Genomic DNA, 22,591 nt, shown 5'->3' with positions numbered 1-22,591 from the left:
ATCATTCCAATCTCTGATTCCATTACCTCATCCTCTTCTCTGCTTATCTTTTCAAATCTCCTCCTGAATCCCTCTTAGAAGGACTTTGTGATTCCATTTAGGGATCATCTGGATAATCCAGGATAATCTCCACATCACAATATTCTTAATTTAATCACATCTGCATAGTGCCTTTGGTCATGCAAGGTAACAGGACTCCCCGGGAAGGCTATTTACTCAACCTATCATAATATGTGAGTGAGATGCTTAGGCAAAGCTGATATCATATACTATCAGTTCAACAGAGGTTTTGTAATTGAAGTCATTGTATTATTTCTATTTAAAAATTCATGGCATTTCTTCAAAGGCCTACTGTGCCACAAATTAGTAGAAGTCACTGAAATATATACTTGTTCTTCTCCAATGCTCCCTATCACATCCTTGCATGTTAGGTTGACCAGCAGGATATAAGCCGGATGGCTCTTAGAAACAGTCACCTGAATTCACTGTCTGAACTGGGACACACTTCAGGGTGAAAGGAGAGTATGTGAACTGTTATTCTAAATCCACGCATGTAAATTGTGACTCTGCCAACATATGAGAAAATAGGGTCACCCTACACAGAAATGTATGGTGAAATCCTGCAGCCCTCTCTTCTGCATGGGTTTTCTTATGCAGTGTAGGTAGCACAGTTATGAGTTGGAGGAAAGATGCCGAATCCTCATTAGACTGTGCACGAGAAAGAAAGAAATCTATACTGCCACTGAGATTTGGGGCTTGTTTTTTTAGTGACCACAGCCTGCTCTGTCCTGACTAATGCTCTTGAACTCTGGCAACCTTGGTCTCACTGTATTTCTGAATAAGGGGAATTTCTATCAGAGTCTAACTGCACTTAAAGGTCAGGGCTTGCTCAGCAGCAAAGTTAGAGGAAGAAATACTGTAGCTGGGTACCCTGTGGCTGGGTTCCTTCCTGCAGGAGCTCTGTGGCTCTGCCTGTGGGCTTTTGACCTGGGACACAAAAATGAAAATTCCAGAGTTCTAACAATACTTGGCATTTCTTGATGATTTTTTATGAGAGAGCTCACTGGGCTTAACTTCCAGCAACTAGAAACTGGAGGTTCTATTTTAGAGCAAAGGCTTTATAAAGAACTGAAGTTTGCGTTTTGTTCCAGGGACTTTGTTGCCTAGAATCAAAGCATGCTGGGCTTTGTCAGCTAGCAGCTCCCACTGCAGCAGCAAACCCGAGGGCAGACCTTATGTGCACAGTGTGGAAAGAAAACTTGCTCACGCTGACTTCTTTATTCCCGTCAGTACACACCACAAGCAGCTGTAAACCCCTCTTATAAGGCAGCCAGCGCTGGCAATTTCTCATAGAAAAGTCTCAGAGAGTGCAGTTCTCAGAGGCATGTCATACTCGTTTATTCATTTCACTTTTTTTTTTTTTTTTTTTTTTTAGCATTTCTCACTTGAACAATTAGCCTCTGTCAGTTGATAAAGGGATGTGAAGAAGAAAAGGGCAAGAAAAGAGGAGTGGGAAGGAGCCAAGAGGAAGAAGGGAAGGGTAGCGGGCAGGAAGACTAGCAGAGTCACGGAGCACTGCATCAAGCACTTTTCTGTTGTGAAAAGGATATGCCTGTTTTCAGTTTTCATTGTGAGTTTTTTTGTTGTTCATCAAAAAACAGTTTAATGGCTCTTTATGAATTGTGCTGAATTGTTTAAAAAGTCCAATCTCCAAAAGGTTACATCCTGTATGATTCCTTTTATATAATATTCTTCAAATGAGGGAAGTACAGAGATGGAAAACAGGCAGTTGCTAGGGGCTAAGGAGGAGGTGGGGTGAGTGTGGCTATCAAAGGGCAACAGGGACCCTTGGGGAGGTGAACAAGTTTGCTCTCCTGACTGTATCACTGGGAAGATACTGTGTGGTGTTGTACCATAGTTCTGCAAGATGTCGCCATTGGAGAAAAACGGGTAAAGGGTACACTGGATCTCCCTGTTTTTTCTCTCTCCCTCCTTCCTTTGCTATGCCTTCTTCCACTCAGCTACATCCTCATCCCTCTCTGGATTATTTTTATAACTGCATTGTGAATCTACTGTTAATTTAAAAAGCATGGTTGAAAAACAACACTAAAGATACACGTATTAAATGGCCATTTACTCTTTGAAAATTAGCAAACATTTAAGGAGGCTAAAGCCACTAATGAAGGGAGTTGCTAATGTTCAAGCGAACAAATGATTAATTTCACTCTATTTTAAGGCTGGAAAAAATAAGGATGCCCATGGTGTATGGAATGCCTACCACAGGCCTTGTGCTGTACCAAATGTGTTAAATATGGCTTCTAATGTAGTCCCATATGGGAGTAGTTATCACCAATTTACAGATGAGGAATGGAAATAGAGTAACTTGCTCATGGTCTCACAACTAATAGGTGGTAGAACCAAAAATGAAATTAGGTTTTTATCCACTAGATATAAGTGATAAAACAAAAAATGAAACTAGGTTTTTATCCACTAGATATAGGTAGTAGAACCAAAAATGAAACTAGGTTTTTATCTACTAGATACATTGCATCCCAGACTTTTCTTAGCATCTAATTGACCTGAAGTCTTTTAGGATTCCTAACCTGTCCATAAGGGCAGAATTAGAACTACAACTAGAACTAGAACTAGAAATTGTGCCAGGTGTCTTGCCACCATACTATGCTGCCATGTGTGGTTGAGGAAAGACCGTGATGGCATTACTACCTATGATATAGGCAGAATAACCGCAAAAATCTCAAAATAGTTAGTGTCCAAAGTAAACAAGGTAAATGATATGAATTTACACCTGCTTCTGCTTTGAGTGTCTACTTAAATGTAAACAACATTTGTCAAGAGAATTCCCAAAGGTTTTCCAATTGATTTAGCTCCATGAGGCAAAAATCAAATGCTCTCCTAAAATGATAATATAATTTCACTGTTAAGGTTTGTTATTTTTTTTTAATCAAGGCAAATAATTTAGAAAACTGAATGAAAGACATGAAACTGAACATTTAACCCACATCTTAACAAAATAGAGAAGAATGAACAGATTTGCTAATGATACCCCTTGTCTCTCGCCTCCTTCTGAGTTCTACAAAGTGACTAACCTCCAGGAAACTCCCTTCTAGATGGCTGTGCAGTTGTATCCAAAATGACACCCGGCTTGGTTAATCAAGGAGTGCACACACTTCTCATTATTTTTATAGCAAAAACATAATATCAGGATATCTTGTTTTAAATTTCATCCAAGCATCATTATACCCCCAAAGTGCACATCTGATGAAAGTGGGGATGGTACTTCAAGCACAGATAATACAAAGGCTCTCAGCTGCTTGATGAACGAGAGTATATTTCACCCTGACACTGTTGCCGGCAAATCTCTGAGAGATGAGCATTTTGGAAATGCTATAAACAGCTTAGCCTTTTCTTAGCATTTTGAAGAGCACATTAATAGCCTGGCCTTTTCTTAAGGGCTTTCTTTTTCCCTTAGCCAAATTTGACAGTTAGAAGTGAACAGTGAGTGGATGGCATCAAAGTCAGTGCTGTGTTTTAGAAGCAGTGTGGAACTGATGTCATCTGGCATTGTCTTCAAAAGAATATAAGAATATTAAGTGGATGGCTCATGAACTTACATACAAAGGATACTCTTCACTTGAGGATGGAATGATAATGTCTCCCAGAAGAAAGATGTAATTCTAGATGCCCATAAAATCTATTCAGACAGCTCTTAGTTGGTTCAAAAAAAAAAAAAAAAAAGGAAAAGAAAGAAAATGTACAATTCTTAACTAAAAGAAGTTACATTCATATATATATATATATATTTAAATACTTAGTAAATACCTGCTATGGAATACATGGAAACTTGTGCTCTGTGCTGTAAATACCAGTTTAGAGGGTATCAGCAAAAAGAGACCAGAAGGCATGCAGTAAGAAAATAAAATTAGCCAAAGGAAGTTAAATAGCTTAGCGCGACCCTCTAGGATTTAGCATCCTTAGAAAAGAGAAGGAAGCTGTCCTATGTAAATAGGGGCATGTTCAACCCCATACGACAGCCAGAAAGACTTCATAGGTTATTTTAGAGTATCCTTTGAGAATCCACCTAGTTTATTCCCACCCTGTGAGCATAAACGTACTCAGCAACTCCATGACTATTACCTAATATATTTAGGAAAGACTGCTAACTAATTTAAAAAATAGCTTAAGTAGATCCCTTAGGAGAAGCCCCTGCTCAGAGGAGGAATAGGCCCAGAAATTGGGACTCACTGGATGCTGTCGCAGACTGAATTTTCCTCAAATGATTGCAACAGCAGCTCCTAGCCCACATTCCTTTCTTACAATTTGACTTTGATACTTTCCACCCAAAAGGATACAGTCTATGTCCAATCTTGAATATGGGTGGATCTGAGACTAGTAGGGAAGTTGTTATGGAATTTTTGATGCTAAGGTATAAAAAATGATGGAAATTTGTTGATTCTCTTGGGAGGCTCAATCTTGGCAACTCAGCCACCGTGTTGTGAAGAGGCCCAACTAACCACAGAGAGAGGTCTCATGTCCTGATCTGGCCCACAGCCACACTGTGGTCCCAGGACCCAACTGACAGCCAACATCAAGTACCATCCAAATGAGCTTTCAGTGATGCCAGCCACTAGCCATTCAATTATCCCAATCTTCAAGTCTTCCTAGCCAATGCCCCAGATACCATGGAGCAGAGACAAGCTGCCCTACTATGCTCTTCCCAACATGTGACCCACAGAATCTTAGAGCCTGACAAAACTACAGTCATTTTATGCCACTAAGTTTGGGGTGCTTTATTACGCAAGGTTAGCAATTGGAACCCATGACCATGGGAACACATGATGAGAAGTGATATGTATAGCCATACCTAGCACTTGAAGTACTCCAGCCTTCTGTGAATGTACCTAGAGGCTTCACTGTAGGCATTTATAGTCTCCCACTATAGCCACATACTAGGTAAACAAGTCTACTTACAGGGTTTCCTTTCAAGTGAACTCAAGCAGCTTTAGATGATAGTAATGGTAACTATATTGCTTAGTCCATGTCAGGCACTGTTCTCAGAATTTTACATGAGTTAATTCACTTAATCCACATGATGACCCCATGTGAGAGTGGTCAGAATCAAAATGGAGTCACTTGTGTCAAACTCAACAAAATAAATAAGACCAAGAAGGTTGTGAGGGAGGGAATCTCATGCACATATGCCTGACAACAAGAATTATCACAAAAGCCTCTGACAGAACCACAACCTGACACAAAGGCTACCACAGCCTTAGACAGAAAATATATCTGTGAGGAAATCTGTCCAGCCATGGCCTGGTCAGCCTTGGGCCAACACTACCTTTGTTAATGATCCTTGGAACCAAGCATTTTTGTTTAAAAACAAATGATTTTGCCTTTAAAAATCCCCCCTTGCCGTAAACTCCTTGATAGGCCCATACATACTCTCAGTGAAATGTTCATTACTGAATAAATTTATTGATCCTCTGAGAATTTCTGTTTGTTATTTAGTCGAAATCTATGAAATGAAATATTTTTATTCCCATTCTACGATAGGGAAACTCAAGTATTTGGGTTAAACAACTTGCCTAAGGTTATACAACTCAAAACACAGCAGAGCTGGGCTGGGATTTGGAGCCAGGCAATATGTCCCTCTGCCTATCCATCAATGACCACATCTACAACATCATAAACCCTGACTCTAACTCTCCCTCGGGAACCCATTATAAATCTAGTCCCCCACCTGCATGGCCAAGAGGCCCTATCTGAAAAGTCTGGGCAGAGCTGGCTTCAGGATAATGATAGTGGTCAAAAAGAGGCTCTGGAGTTGGCCACTCTTAACTGTGACAGGTACAATTCTGTGACTTTGGGCAGGTCTTTTAAACACTCTGACCTCGTTCACCCTTCATCTTCATGCAAAATGATCATCCATCTTAACAACACAAGCAACAGCAGTGTAAGCAACAGCCCGAATCCTCATTCTGGATCGTCAGCTCCTCCAGGCAAGGACTCCGTCTTTGCCATCACCAATTCCTCCATTGAGTCCAACCCAGAGCCTGGCACTCAGTTGCAGCTTGTAAATAGAGCTAGGGTTTTTTTTTTGTTTGTTTGTTTTTTAAACATTTCACTTTACTTTTCTCTGCATCCAGGGCTTCTAGGATTTATTCCATTCTCTCCATCCAAGTAATCAAAACCAAAAAATCAAAAAGTGCTCCTTGAGAAAAATCACAACCACTGAGCCAACTGCCAGGGGTGAGGTTTTTACTTTTTGTCCCTTTCGTCAAAAGTCTTTCTAATAAGAGGAAAATACTTCCATGAATGTCCTTGGACATGTTTGTATTTTCCCAAGGGTACTCTTATCATTTTGCAATCATTTTTCCAAGCAATTAGAACTTTTAACCATGGGTCACTAGCTTAATTTCAAAGAGGGAATCAGTGAATCCCTCTAAAAATATACGGAAGCTCATCACCTTCAGAGCTGGGCGAGGCTGCCAGGGGAGCCCAGGAGTGGTCTCAGTTCTCAGGCCTCTTTCCCCATCTGGACTGTAATTGCTTTCGTGGTTGTCTGTGTCCTGCACTACACCACAGCTCTCTCGAAGGCAGAGACTGGCTTTTACTTTTGTCAAAGCCTCACACAGTGGCTGGTACAGAGGAGGCACTTCACAAATGTTTACTGTACCAATGACTGAAATTGATGGCCCCAAAGACACTGATAATGGCAGAGCAGCAATCCAGGGCTATCTCTGGAAGATGTATCATGAGCTATTCATTTATTTAACATTTTGTTGAACACCTGCTGGGGGCCAGACTTGGGAAAAAGCATTGAGAATAAAAATACAATATGACTCAATCTTATATAAGATCCAATCAGCACTAGTAGGGGAGAGAAAAGTGGAAGTACATCGCCATAACACATTTTGATCAACTACTATTGAGTGCATAGAATATAAGCCAAGGGCTTAAAAGTAATGAAAAAGTGGTGATCTGAGTTAGGTTAACACAAGTTTAGATGTACTATTGCCCATTTCTATGCGATACCCAGCACAATGTAAGAGGCTGGTGTTGTGAGGCAACTGCTTCAGCTAACATGCAGGACTCATAAGAGGTCAGAAGAGACAATAAGGTGTAGGTAGTCATGTGATGGAATCCATACATTAGCCGTAAAGATGAAATAACTTAATAAACTGAGGGATGTTAACATAGTGGAATGATAATTTACTCACTAGCAAAAGATTGATGTCAACATCTTATCATAAAAATATCAAAAATGATAATTAAATAAACAATAAGGATAAGGATGTGGCTCAATAACAGAGCAGTTATCCAGCCTGTGTGAGGCCCTGGGTTTGATCCACAGCACCATAAATAAACAAACAATAAATCATGAACACACTAAATTCAGCCATGTAAAAAGGAATGTACATTAGTAAAGCACATACTAACATGCATTTCACTAGAATTTAACTATCATTATGGACTTTTAGGTTAAATTTACATATTTCAAAGAAACATTGCACAAACTAATTTATGTTCAATAGGAGCTACAGAAATAATGGCAGACATCAGGCTGAGATGCTTTCTGAGACTTGAGGCATTTCTATTTATTATGAGACAAATTCATAGCTATTATAATCCACCACAGTCTCCTGCATGGCATTGACTGTCTCACTAGAACTCTGACTTTCCAGGTACCTCTGTTTCCTTCTTGCATTTGCCTAATAAAATAATTTGCTTCTATTGGCATTTTTCATTCCTATATCAAAAAGCCAAGTGCTGCTTGAGAAAAATCACAAGCCAAGAAGCCTAGTATCCTCACAAACATGACTTTTAAATCTCAATGTGGCCCTCAATCTTCTATTTGTCCTGGGACAGCTTCCTTACCCATGGCCCTGGATGATGATGATATTCAAGATTTCACCTTTCTAGACATCTGTGCTCTCCAGCTTCCTGTCCCACTCTACTGAGTTGGGAAAATTAAAACCACTGGCTGAACTTCCCCAATTTCTCCTATTCTTTTCTTATGCAATTACCTGTATCCCTCTCCACCTTGAGATGCCATCTAAAGGCCTACAGGAGGAAGTTTTGTTTTGTTTTTTTTTTTTTTTGCTCCAAGTATGCCCTCACTTGTGCTATACAAATCTGTCTGTTCCCTGCCCCCTCCTTATGGCTCTGCTTCACCCTTGGTCCCTTCAGGCATCCTCTATGCCCCCTAATTCTTTTCCCAACCACCCTTGCTCTTCAGTTCTGTGGCTTATTCTGGCCATTTCCCTACATTCCTCATTTTGTTTTCCCATGCTCTCAACTCTTCTTAAAGATCAGTCTACTCTAGCGACCTTTTCTTTCTCATCTCACTTTCTCACATCTCAATTCCCTAGAGCACCTGCTTCCACTATTCTATTCTAGGTGTTGCCTTGTCACTCTTTTTTTTTTTTTGGTACTGGGGATTGAACCCAAGGGTGCTCTACCACTGAGCCACATCCCCAGCTCCTTTTATTTTTTATTTAGAGATAGGGTCTCTCTGAGTTGCTTAGAGCCTCATAAAGTTGCTAAGGTTGGCTTTGAACTCTCAATCCTCCTGCCTCAGCCTCCCAAGCCCCTGGGATTACAGGCTTGCACCACCATGCCCAGCTGCTTCCACTAGTCTATTAAGTCATTCCCTGGATGGGTGTTAGTTAAAAATGCAGATCTGGAGATGGGGGCTAAGAGCACTGGTAGAGTACTAGCCTCACATGCACAAGATCCTGAGTTTGAGCCCCAGTTACACACACACACACACACACACACACACACACACACACACGATAACAGTGTGGGTCCTGAATTTAGTTGGACCTGGATTTGACTCCTGCCTCTTCCACTTATAAGTTCTAAGACCTGAGCATGCTACTTAATTTTCCTGTTCATCAGTTTCTCATCTCAACAGTAGGGATAGTAATGGTAACCCATTTCAAAGGTTTCTTGTGATATTAAGTGATATAATGTATATAAACACTTAATGATGTCTGCACATGCCATGTGCTCAAGAAGTATTTATTATTATTATTACTATTAGTAGTAGCATTTGCATTGCAATCACTATTATCACACTGTTAGATGCTACACTAGGTCAAGCTAAAAATCCTAAACTTAAAAAAAAAAAAAAAAAAAACCACAACCACTAAACTTGTATAACCAAGAAGAACTATTTTGCAGTTTTTGTATATAATCTCTTTGATCTCTTAATCTTTAAAGCAGGATCTACTCCTAGGAACCTACCTCTTCTCCATTCTAGTCTATTCAAATCATACACACTCATACATTAATCATTAATCTGTTCAATTTATAATACTTTCACACATGTATATGTGTAATTGATAAGGCAAATTGATTTGTATCATGTGTACTAATGAAAATACTTAATTTAGCTGGCAATAGGACTTTAATCTGTGTTTCCTTTGCAGCTACAAAAGTATCTATACCAATGTACTGTATGCAGCAGATAGTCAATAATTATGATGGACAGGTAGTTGTTTAAAGGACTTAATCACAGTAAGAAGAGAGAATATTTTTAGCATCATGTTTGAATCCTACCTGACATCTTGGGAAATGCAATAATTCAAACCTACGCAGGCAATTAAAGGAATGCTTTTTATTGCTGCTTGACCAGAAATCATACCTAATGGTCTCTGATACACTGTGATTAATCACTAAGATGGTTAGTTTGGGACATTCATTCCCTTCCTTCATGTCCTGCTATTCTCAGTCTCTTTATGTCACAAGCCATGCATAGCAATATTTATTTTAATTAGGAAGAGGTAATACAAGCAAAGGTAATTTGTAATAGGTATGTTCAGTAAGGAACCAAATTGCACAGCAAGATCTCATACTGGTGACAAAAAGACCTCCACTAAAGCATGTAATTTTGCCTAACAATTTATTTCTTGGGACAAATTCATAAATGCCCAAGTCCTGTCCCAGCACTATTAGGTCTTGCTCTCAGAAGAAATACAGGAGGAGGTTCAAGTGAGAGGTACCCTTTCTTGGATCCTTCACCACTGAGATCCCATGTTGGGATCTTGACCTAATCCCTAAGATAGAATAATAATTTTACATTATGGGAAAAGAAAATGATTTCCATCTTTTATTCTACCTTTAATATTTTTCAAAACAAATTTGGCTACTAAAAATCTGATTGAAATTAGTCCACAAGGATGAAGCACACAGGGAAGGTAGAGACATGGTGGAGATGATGACGATAATGACAGTGATGCTTAAATATTTCCCAAACATTTCATTGTAAGCCCTAGGACAAAATATTTAACTATATTATCCAACTTAGTCCCCACAATTGTGAGAGCTTCATATTATGACCTATGAAAAACACCCTGAAGCTTAGAGAAATTAAATAATTTGCCCAAGGTCATACCACAAATGACACTCAAGTCAACCCAAGTGTCAGAAACCAAATCCACTGACATCAGTCATCATGTATCTTATGATTAACAATTTTTTTGTGACCTATTGCTAACCATGGGTTGTCTAAAATTAGATTTAGGCTTGGTTTTACTACATCTGACAGAGTAAGTCTAAATATTTCCATAATAAAAATTAAGCTCCCCATTTAAAAAATGGGAAAGGGCCATGAATAGTCAATTGAATTTTCTAAAAGCAAAGATTAAATTACTTTAATTTAAAACTCAAGGAAATTCAATTTGATTCAAGAAACAGTAACAGTGAGGTTGGTGTACATGGTGCCGTGAGAGTTCAGGGATGGGGGGAGCAGTGTCACTGGCCCTATAAGCTAAAATTCTAACAATAAAAAGGGCACAGATTGTTGATAGGTCTTACTTCAAATGTCCCTTTGAGGAGGAGACATGTTCAGGAGAACACCCTATCTAAGCTGTGGCTCCATTCCCTGATACTCTATCAGAGAGGCCTACAAATATAAAGTCCCAGAAAATAAATAGTTTAGGCTTTGTAGACCACACACTCTGTTATGGTTTAGATATGAGATGTCCCCTGAAAGCTCATGTGTGAAACAATGCAGGAATGGTCAGAGGTGAAATAATTAGATTATAGAAGCTAAACCTCATCACTGGATTAATCCACTTGTTGGATAAATCATCTGAAAGGACTCCTGTAGTGGGTGGCAACTATAGGCAAGTAGGGTGTGGCTAGAGGAAGTAAGCCTTTGGAATTTATATTTTGTCCCTTAGTGCCTCTCCTGTCTCTGACTCTCTAGCTGCTATGACCTGAGTGGCTTCCCTCCACCACAACATTCTGCCATGATGTTTTGCCTCACCTCAGACTCCAGAGTGGAGTCAACCGACCATGGAATAGGACCTCTGAAACTGTGAGCCCAAATTAAATTTTTCCTCCTCTAAGCTCTTCATGTCAGGCATTTCATGATGAAAAGCTGATTAATACATGGTGGTCTCCACCCATCTCTGCTGTTATACTAAAATACTAGCTATGTACCACAAGTGAAAAAACAGGCAAGACTATTCCAATAAAACACCATTTTAAAAAACAAACAGTGGCCCAGATGCAGTTCACAGGCTATAATTTGCAAGTCTCTCCTCTTGTATATTGCTTTATTTTATTTTTTTCCTTTTCAGCACATGACAAAATTTGGAACTATCTTGCTTATTAATTGCTAAGCATTTCCCTCCACAAAAATGGCCGTTCCTTGAGAGCAGGATTCCTATTGCTTATCACAGCTGGCTTTCCAGTGCACAGGAGGGATTTCCTGGCATGCAGACTGTTCACTCTAAATATTTGTTACATAAGTTAATGAGAAAATACCATTTCACAAATATAAGATACAGATTTACAGCGAACATATAAAATGTATTTGGCCTTATTAAAAATAAGAATAAAATAATGACATGCTACTTTTCACTTTTCAGAATTAATAACAGTATAGAGAAGGAGAAGAGGGAGGTAAGGTCTAGTGTAAATTAATGTGTTTGTAAACTGGTCCTCTCATCTACTACATAGAACAGAGAAAATTGGTGCAACATTTCTGGACAGCCATTTTCAATCATATAGAAAAAAATATACATATATATATATATACACACTAATTCAAAAAGGACAAAGGATTGAATAGATATTTCCCCAGAAAAGACGTACAAATGACTAAAAATCATATTTAAAGCTTCTCAACATCATTAGTCCCTAAAGAAATGCAAATCAAAATCACAACAAGATACCACTTCACACCCATTAGGATAGTTTTCATTAAAAGAAAAGAACAATACTTGGTGAGAATGTGGAGAAATTGGAATTCTTGTGCATTTTTAATAGAAGTATAAAATTATATAGCGGCTATGGGAAACAGTTTGGGGGTTCCTTAAAAAAATTAATACCATGGGGATCCAGCTACTCCACTCCTAGGAATATACCCCAAATAATTAAAAACTAGAACTCCAATATATACTTGCACAACCATGTTCATAAAAATCTTATTTACAATAGCCAAAATGAGAAACAACCCAAATATCCATTAATGGATGAATTGATAAACAGATGTTGTATATAGATATAGAGGAATATTATTCAGCCTTAAAAAAAAGGTATAGGGTTAGGAAGGACAGCAGAATGAAACAGACATTATTACCTTATGTACATACATGACTGCATGATCAATATGATTATACAACATGTACAATCAGAAAAATGAGAAATTATACTCCATATATGTATGACAAAAAAAATTAAGAATGAGGGTTGGAATGGTGGCTCAGTGGTAGAGCACTTGTCTAGAATGTGTAAGGTACTGGGTTTGACTCTCAGCACCACATATAAATAAATAAAATAAAGGTCCATTGACAACTAAATAACATTTAAAAAAAATAAAGAATGATAATTTTTTTAAAAAAGCAATAAAATATTGATACATGTTACAACATGGGTAACTTTGAAAACATTATGCCTCACAAAGTAAGCCAGATATAAAAGATATATTATATGACTCCATTTATATGCAGTACCAAGAGTAGGCAAATTCAGAGAGATGGGAAGTAGAATAGGGGTTATCAGGAGATGGGAGGGGTTATCAGGAGCTGGTCAAAATTATTTTTATATGTATATTTTATAATAAATATATATACATACTTTTTACTCCAAAATTCAATACCTTAAAATGACCTTTGAGGATATAACATAGAAATATGTATGTACTATAATCCCAGAATCTCTTTATTCACCATTAATAGTGCCTGACACAACAAATATATAATAGAGACTATTACAAAGGCTTTTTTTTCCACATAAAAATACGTCCATGGCATTATTGTTCAAGGAACAAAAGCAAGTCACAGAAAGCATAATCTCATTGATAGAAAAATTCTAAAGTTCATCTATGAAGGGAGAACATTCTAGATATTTCCAAAGTGCTAATAGGGATTATGATCCAAATGGCAGATTTCGAGTGATTTTAAAATGATCTACTACATAATTTTCTGTACTAACTGAACTTTTTATCCCACACAGAATATTCTTAACCAAAGTAATATGCTATTGTGAACTCATTTTTTCACATTAATTAAGGAAGGTGAGACCCTTGGTACTTGCAATTAGATGTTTTTTGTGTTTTCATTTCCATAGCAATAATACTACTTGTGAATAACCAGATACAATTTGAAAGGAAAGATACATACCTCAGTTAATGGTGTTGGCTCTCTGTCACTCAAAAACAGAGCTAATATTTCAGAGCAGCATTCAATAATCATGTTCTAGAAACAGGAAGAATATAGCAATACAGTGAGGTTGGTATTATTGGTCAAATACTGCACATTTAATGATAAACGATTAGTTTCCTTTGTCTCGTTTTGCATCTCCGGACCCTAGTTCCCAAGATGAGAAAAAGAGGATCAGAATCACCATTTCTTAAATCATCTGGGTTATTTGAAAGGATACAGGATGGTCACAAAATATAAGGTCTGCAATTAATCGTGAACAATACATGATTTTAGGATTCTTTCTCTGTAATTCACAGCTAAGAATCATGTCACAGAGTAATAACGAGCAAATAATTCACACCAAATTAAGATTTTAGAAAATCACTTTTCTTCTGAGAAGAGAGTCCTGGACTCAATCCCTGGGAGGGATTTAAGCAGAAAAGAATAACTGGGATTGGGAAAGAAATAGGAAAAGAAAATGGAAGAGCATGCCTACACTGCCTGTTGAGGACACTGCCATGGCCCCACTGAATGGACACACCAGGCAGCCACTGGGCCAGATGTGGCATGGTTTGTCTAGAGGAGGAAACAGATGACAGAGAGAACTTTGTTGCCTGAGGGCGCCAGTGCAGCCTTGGCTCCTGCCTCTCCAGCTCCGTTTTCTGTGAGGCCCCCTGTGCCCTGTTCCAGTCGCTGGCTCTGCACAGGCTTACTTATTGCATGCTGACAAGTTTGTACCTCCTCCCTCGCTTAATTTGCTTGAGCTAGTGTTGTTTTCTTTATGTACAACTAAAAGAGCGGTGGCTACAAATTGTCAGAGATAAGCTATGCCTACCTCACAATGTTGCTAGCATCCAGCCTGACAGAAGCAACAAGTTATTTTTTATGATAGAATTAATATATGCATGTAGTAGCATCCAGAATATTACAATGATAAAAGTATTTTCCTGTTTAAATTATAACTGAGCAATGCTGGTTAAAACCTTAAAATAAAGAACCAAACAACAACAGACCTTACAGCCCAAAACCAGGTTATGTGCAAGCTTTAGTAAATGAATACATATGGAAAAGATCCAATTTTAAAATTATGAAACTATAATTCCACTTTAACAACTATTCAAGATATTATAGTAGGTGCTGTGGGACACAAAGATGAAGAAAGACAGCCCATTCTCATATAAAATTTACAATTACTAAAAAAAAAAAACAAATTTATACATATCCAAGTTAAATATCAAGTCAAATATGATCAGATCATATCAGTTGTGACATGTTATAGACAGAAAGGTAGGATACTAAGCAAGGTAGGATACTATTGCATACTAAGCAATTCTTAGTATGAGGAATGAGGAAGACTTCCTGGAAGAGGTTTGTATGAACTGAAAGAATAGGAGGCTCTCCTGTGGGATCCAGGGTCCCCCAGGGGGAGAGAGCCATGTATGCAATTAGCTTTGAGGTAGCACAGGAATCAGAAATGGTCCTTTCTAGTGTGGCGTGGTGGCACATACCTGGAATCCCAATGGCTCAGGACAGTGAGACACGATGTTTGCAAGTTCAAAGCAAATCAATGAGGCCCTAAGCAACTTGCTGCCTTTTGACCTCAAATATACAGTTTTTAAACTTGGTATAGGTGAAAATAGCTCTACTTAAAGTTTCCATTAAAAGACTAGTTTGCATATTAGTCCTTGCCTGCACTTCTAAACAGTTAGTGCCACTGTCTTCCTCACCCCGAGTGAGGTAGAACCAGCTTCATGAAATGCCAGGTTATAAATTCCAGAAGTTAAGCACAGACTTTCAAGTATTACCATTAATTTGAAAAGCATAAGGCTAAACTCAGAAGAATCATTAATAAAATGCTTAGAAAATGATGGGCATCCTTCAAGGGAAGACTATAATCTTAGTAAAGTAATATTATCAAAAGACACTGTTCTTTTTATTTTCAGAATTCTGTCAAGGGAAACACTGCCAATAAAATAATCAGTATTAAAATGCCATGCAGACTTCTGGCTATAGAAAACATGTGAGGTCTGTGTTCATTCAATAATCACATATTGTGATCAGGTAGCTATGCCAGAGGTCAGAGAAAGCAAATCCCTATCCTTGAGGAGCTCCTAGTCTAGGGATGACTTTACATAATTCATTAGTACACCTATTATTAGTTACCCATTATAAGAGCATTTTAGAAGAGCTGCTAGTAGAAATTACAAACCAGTTTTGGAGCATTTTAAAGGGCGGTGTGTGATGCCCTTTTCTTTATTTCTTTTTTTTTTAAGTAAGAAAATATGTTTCAAGAAGTTAATGTTGATCAGTGCAGCTATTCAAGTGTACAAAGTAATAGGGTGTTTTTCCCTCTCACACTGTCCCTGGTTAAAGGTACTTTGACTGCCCATCATTGATAAGCAGGTACAGATTTGTTGCCATTAAGCAAACTTGATTTATGTGTGCTCTATAAAGGTTTTTTGTAACTTCTTAAAATTGTGATTTTTCTTCATTGACTTAATGACAAACTTAATGTATGTAATTGTCTATGCATTTTAAGTTAAACTGCCTAAAATGTGATTTAAGACATGTACATTTGTTTGTATTATGAACTGTAAGCAATCTGAGATGTTAGGTTTTATCACCTGCTCCTGTATCTGTAAACAAAGAAATGTTGCTTTAAGAAGTAATTATAATTAGGAATAGGCTATGGATGTGATACTTGATATTTTTTAAGATAAACTTGTTTGCTTTTGTGTATTATACCTGAAAGCTTTTTTTAAAAAAATGTATTTTCATGGTTAAAAAAACCAAAAAACAAAAAACAAAAATGAGCTGAGAATGTGGCTCAGTGGGGAAGGAAGGAAGGAGGGAGGGAGGGAAGGAAGGAAGGAGGGAGGGAGGGAGGGAAGGAAGGAGGGAGGGAGGGAAGGAAGGAGGGAGGGAGGGAAGGAAGGAGGGAGGGAGGGAGGGAAGGAAGGAAGGAGGGAGGGAGGGAGGGAAGGAGGGAGGGAGGGAGGGAGGGAGGGAAGGAAGGAAGGAGGGAGGGAGGGAGGGAAGGAGGGAGGGAGGGAGGGAGGGAGGGAAGGAGGGAGGGAGGGAGGGAGGGAGGGAGGGAGGGAGGGAGGGAAGGAAGGAGGGAGGGAGGGAGGGAAGGAAGGAAGGAAGGAAGGAAGGAAGGAAGGAAGGAAGAATGTTCCGTTCTGCAGACCTGTACAGGAAGCAAAGCAGTAAGCTTGGTGACAAATAACTGGAGAGGTCAGTTTATAGCAGGTCACATAGGAGTGAGGAAAGGAAGTGGACTGAGGGAATAGTGATAGAGATTGACTTAAAAATGTGATTCAGTTTAAAGGTGAACTGGCCTAGAAGAAGACAAGGGGAAGAGAAATCAGCTATAAGGCTGCTCAGACTGTCTGGGCAGCAAGTGATTTTCACTCAGGATTGTGAGAGAAAAGAGGCCAGGTTTGTGGGGCTAAAAGACGGAGGGCAGGCAGGAGGCCCAGCCCTGATCAGGTACATCAGGATGTGGAGCCTTCCGGGCTCCCAGACCACTTTACCAGACAGAGGGGAAGTACACCCACTCCTATGCTCCTCCAATTTATCGGTATTTTTATGTCTCTAATTGAGTTCTTAGGACTGGTTAAAGTATGTTTTCTCTATATATAAAAATTTCAATAACAGCCATGATGGGTTATTGTCATGATTTTGTCAAGAGCTATCAAGCAAAATGACGCCGTCTATATCATTAATCATTATTTCACATAACAGATGAAGATAGCAGTATTACCTGATAAATGCCTTCCACTGCCTGTCTCAACATTTATCACACAGAAATTTTGTCTCCACAACATTCTATTACTCTGGCATTATCTGAAGTAAACCACATACTCCCACTGTAAAATTGGCTGATCTGAGGTTGGGCTGTGAGTACCTCCCGTGGCCTCACTACCGCAGAAGTGAAGACAGGAAAAGCACAGAGTGCAATCCTAATCAGAACACAGCTGGAGGCGTGCTGAGGTTGGTGGGGGAACAGGGAGGGTGCAGACGGACCTTTGCTCAGTCCTCAGTACTGTGAGAGCGTGGATGTGGAGTGTCCCCCACTGGCTCCTGTGGTAAGGACTGTCCACCACAGTGGTGCTCTTGGGAATGGTGGAAACTTGAAGAGATGGGGCCCAGTTGGAGGAAGCAGGTCACTGAGGAGTGTTTTTGAAGGGGTTTATTTTCCCCATGCCCCTTGCATGGGCAAAATATGCTTTCTCTCTTCCTCTTTCTCTCTCTCTGCTTCCCATGAGGTAAGCACATTTGCTCCCCATGCACTTCTGACCATGTTTCCTCACCACGAATTCACAGCAATGGGGTTAAGCAACTATGGACTAATATCTCTGACACTGTTTAGCCAAAATAAATCTTTCCACCTTTTAGGTTTATTTATGTCAGGCATGGGGGATGTCCTTCTGAGAGACTTGGACATATTAAACCCAGTTCTTGGGATGAGCTGAAATCCTCATAATTTTTTACATGTAATAGGAAAGAAACTTTTTTTTTCAAGCTTTCAAACTCTGGCTTCCCTCATTACTCCTTCATATACCAATATGGCTGTTTTAGCAAATTGTAGGGGTAGATAGTGGGATGCCCTTCCAGGTGAGATGCTGCCCCTGCCTCCTCCTAACCCCCCAGACCTCAGCTTGACTTTCCACAGTCCTTTCCTAGAGAGCAAAGTTCTTTCACTATTCACTCAACATCTGTGGTCTGCCTCCAGCATGCCCAGGGAGTGATGACAAGATGTTAACAAGACACAAAGAGAGTTTTAAGGAGCTCTTGGTCCAGTGGGAGGAACAGGGGAGACAGACTCCTCCAGCACTATGTGGTGTGGGCAGAGAGGAAGCAGCACTCATTCCAGGGATCTCCCCAGACCCACCTCCCCCTACATTCCCCCTACACTTCTTCCACAATGGATATCTTACCGTCCCCTGAACATAAGATTCCGCTCTGTGACTTCATAACTCATCTCTTGCTCTATTCTCAGTCTGGAATGAGTTTCTCTACAGGTATCCAACTAGAAGTTTCACAAATAACTACTGAAGAAGCACTAGGTATCTACGATATAAAGATCAATAAGATATCTAAGCAAAGGAATTCACAGTCAAGAGAGAAGAAGAGCTGCATAAATGGCTAATTACTAAAGCAATACAGCAAGGGCATAGGATATTTTGGGATAAGAGGAAAAGTGACTTTCTTTTCAGTCTACAGGAGTTATTATAGAATGTCATTTGAGCTATTTAATAGTACATTATCTTGCTTAGTTTTCTCTACACACACACACACACACACACACACAATCTATGTAAATAAGATTTTAAAAATAATAAATTGGAATAGTTTTCATCAACAGCCCTACCATTGAAAAAGAAGGATTACAGAAACCTTGCCCTTCTGTACAGTATAGAAACTGCATCATGGAGAGTCAGTCAGAAAGTTGGACTACATAATAAAAGACCTAAGTGAGAGCAGGAAGAAGATAAGAAACAAAATGCTGCACACTAGCTGGAGGAAGAGTGTTAGGAGTTTAAGCCAGCGTTAGGGTTGCTGTGGATGTCAGGAGATACCAGAGCTTTTGCTACAGTTTGGATAGGGCATCACTATGTCCCCCAGAGGTTCATGGCTGGATCCCCAGAGTGGCAGCCCTGGGAGATGTTGTGGACCTTTAAGAGGCAGGGTCTAGTAATAGGTCCTTAGGTCACGAGGGGGAGCATGATCTCAGTAATCGTTCTCTGTAACCCCTAGAATTCTCTTGAGAGGGATGTTATAAAAGGATCAAGCCTAGCCCATCTAGCTCTCCCTCTAGTTCCCAGTTCAAGATGTGATCTTCAGTTTTTGTTATACCATCTGCCATCTACACTGGGCCCCTCACCAGAGTCAGAGTCTGAACTTTGAATCTCCAAAACAGTGAGCTTAATAAACCTCTTTTCTTCCTAGGTAGCATATGTCAGTAATTTCATTACAGTTGCAAATGCTAGCTAATACAGCTGAGAAAAAAACTAAAAGTAGTTTTGCTATGTGTTATTAAAAATTCACCCCAGCTTTTTCACTGTTGTGACTAAAAGACCTGACAAGAACAATTTTAGAAGAGGAGAAGTTTATTTGGGGGCTCAGAGTTTCAGAGGTTGTAGTCCACAAATAGCCAGCTTGATTCTTCAGGGCCCGCGGCAAGGCAGAACATCACGGTGTAAGGGTATGGTGAAGGGAAGCAGCTCAAGCCATCACACCAGGAAGGAGACAGAAGAGAGCTCAGCTCTCCAAATATGTACCCCAGAGGCACACCCCCAAAGACCTACCTCCTCCAGCCATACCCTACCTGCCTTCAGTTATTACACCTAGTTAATCCCTAAAGGGGATTAATTCACCAATTGGGTTAAGGCTCTCATAATCCAATCATTCCATATGAAAACCTTGTATTGTCTCACACATGATATTTTGAGGGATACCTAATATCTAAACTATAATACCCCTAAATGTTCTTATGAGAAATTCTGAAAGATATAGAATGTTTCCAGTGATTTTCAACATCACACTTCAAATGCCACTTTGCTGAGAAGGCTAGCAGGTGGTTGGAATCATTATGAATGACCACTGGGTACTATATGTGGCCACATTCACACAATGTTTAAGCTTCTCCATCTGTATTCATTCCTGAATGTCTTCACATCGCCAGGCCTAGAACACTTTTTCACATAATGGTTTCTCAGAAAGAATTTGATAATTGAAGCTCATGTTCAATTATATTTTTCTATATGCTTTTATAGGACTTTGATTTTTCAAATATGACTATATACTAATTTTAATTGCCTTGTTACACCCAGGTATACCTTAAATATTTGCCAAATTAATCATAGGTGATCTGGAAAACTTGTATTCAGCTTCCTATATCAGTATACTATCGTTCCAAATAAGGGTTTGCATCTTTCATTTACTTTTAAAAGTCTGGTATGCTCTGAACGTGCCCTTGAGCTCTCTAAAAGATTAAAATAACTCAGTCATTCTGAGCCAGTGTTGTTCATTTCAGAAGGGTACACAGGTTTTCAAGCAAGAAGTGATTGGAAGACCTGTTCTGTAGCTCTCGCTCCTAATTTTAACTTAAATTAATATCTATATTCTAAAGTTCTTGGCTTATTTTAGAAAAGAAAAAAAGAGGGAATGAGAAAGAATGTGATTTACTATCCCACATATTTGGACTCTTATAGTCCATAAAAGGCACATTTTTGGACTCTTATAGTCCATAACCCACCAACAATATATATTGTAATAGAAATAAATATATCAGATTATAGAAGTTATGAAATCCTATCCAATTCCAGACCAGAAACAATCTTGTCAAGTGTTCTAGTTAACTTCTAATTAGCTCCAAGTGAAGGTTGTCATGACAATGAATGACCAAATTTAGTCAATGAGATTTATTTGCTATAACCCAGAATCTAACTTCCCTCCCCCCTCCCCCGCCCCCGTGCTGGTTAGTATTATGGGAAAAAAGGAAAAAGAAAAAGTTTATTTGACTTCCATTTCTCAACTTTCAAATGCTGAGAGCTAATTTGCTTGTCAATTCACCCAAACAAATATTAGTGTTTCTTCCATCTGGTGATGTTCTTTCATATAGAGGTAAGAACTGGGACACATCTAAAATGCCCTAATTTAAAGATAAGGAAACACTTTCGAGGTGCATAAAACAAATTCAAAAATTAAAAAGCGAACATCAAATTTGAAGGAAATTTGTTCTACTCCAGAGTTGATGCACTGGCACTTACCATTCAGACCTGGAAATGAAAGCAAGCCACAAACCTTCACCAAGTCAAGGCAGGTCCTCTGGATTCCTGCTTGCGCTTACATTCAAACACCACTCTCTCCTCATCCCTATTTATTCCTGATTTGTTTATATTCACAGACAACCTCCTGACTTAGATCCTTGGCTCTTTGTTATGAATTCAATACCTACATCATGGACATTCTGGTGACTCTCATTCCACCCAAAGAACTCATCTTTCCACCTCACAGCAGTATTTGAGCACAAAGATTATGTATTTTAGAAATGAAGGGAAATTATTCCTGGAAAGGATAACTGAATTGAGTGGTACAGTACATTCTAGAATCTCTCCTCTTATGGATGCTCATTCTCCTGTGTCAGTCAATCTAAGTTGAAAAGACAAATGAGTTTGGGTTAAAACTGTAAAGGAGTGGATTTAGTGACATTTTCAGCAGAAAATATTCTAGACTATGGCTCAAAGATAGCAATTTAAATTAATAATTAAATTAATATCTATATTCTAAAGTTCTTGGCTTATTTTAGAAAAGAAATATTTTTTCTTATTTTAGAAAAGAAAAATCTGATAGGTTTTTTTCTGTTACGGAAAAGGATTATTAGTGTCCTACAAAAGATTTGTTTAAATTAAAAGTTGAATTCTTGAAAATAGACATGAAACCCAACATACACTTTATTTTTAAAAAACTACATGTACAAAATCTCTTGAGTTTGAGATAGTTTGAGCTATCTGATCTATTGGAGGACTTATTTTAGGGACTCAGTATATCAGTAAGCATCTTAATTCATATTGCAACATCTGAGGACACTGAAAAAGATATACAACCAAAATTCTAAGACATCTGTTCTATGATAAATGTAGGCACAGAGCACAGAAGACACAAATGCTGGGAGCTGGCATTTTGTGAAGGCTAACTATACTTGCCTGATAGATTCTCTTACATCTGGACTGGGTGCCTTTGTAATAATGAAAATCATATTCATTCACTCTGTTGGTAAATTAAGACTGAAAATGCCAGCAAGTATACTCTGAAAATTGAGAAAGTTGCCAATTTTTATGCCTTCACATAATAAAAGTACATGGATAGATACATAAGAAAACAAAGAGCCACATCAAGAATAT

The 22,591-nt window shown here is 38.8% G+C and overlaps 1 protein-coding gene across 1 annotated transcript in view; it reads right to left on the bottom strand.

Annotated features, from left to right (window-relative positions):
• Cfap54 (cilia and flagella associated protein 54) overlaps positions 1 to 22,591 on the bottom strand; it is a 264,100-nt gene that overhangs the window by 10,031 nt on the left and 231,478 nt on the right. The window contains exon 67 of the mRNA XM_076855417.1: positions 13,659 to 13,733. Coding sequence (XP_076711532.1) covers positions 13,659 to 13,733 — 75 coding nt within the window. The remainder of the gene's footprint in view (positions 1 to 13,658; positions 13,734 to 22,591) is intronic.

The sequence above is a fragment of the Callospermophilus lateralis genome, chromosome 4 (assembly GCF_048772815.1).
Source record: "Callospermophilus lateralis isolate mCalLat2 chromosome 4, mCalLat2.hap1, whole genome shotgun sequence".
NCBI lineage: Eukaryota > Metazoa > Chordata > Mammalia > Rodentia > Sciuridae > Callospermophilus > Callospermophilus lateralis.
The sequence above is the reverse complement of the archived record's forward strand: the minus strand, read 5'-3'. Positions and strand labels throughout refer to the sequence as shown.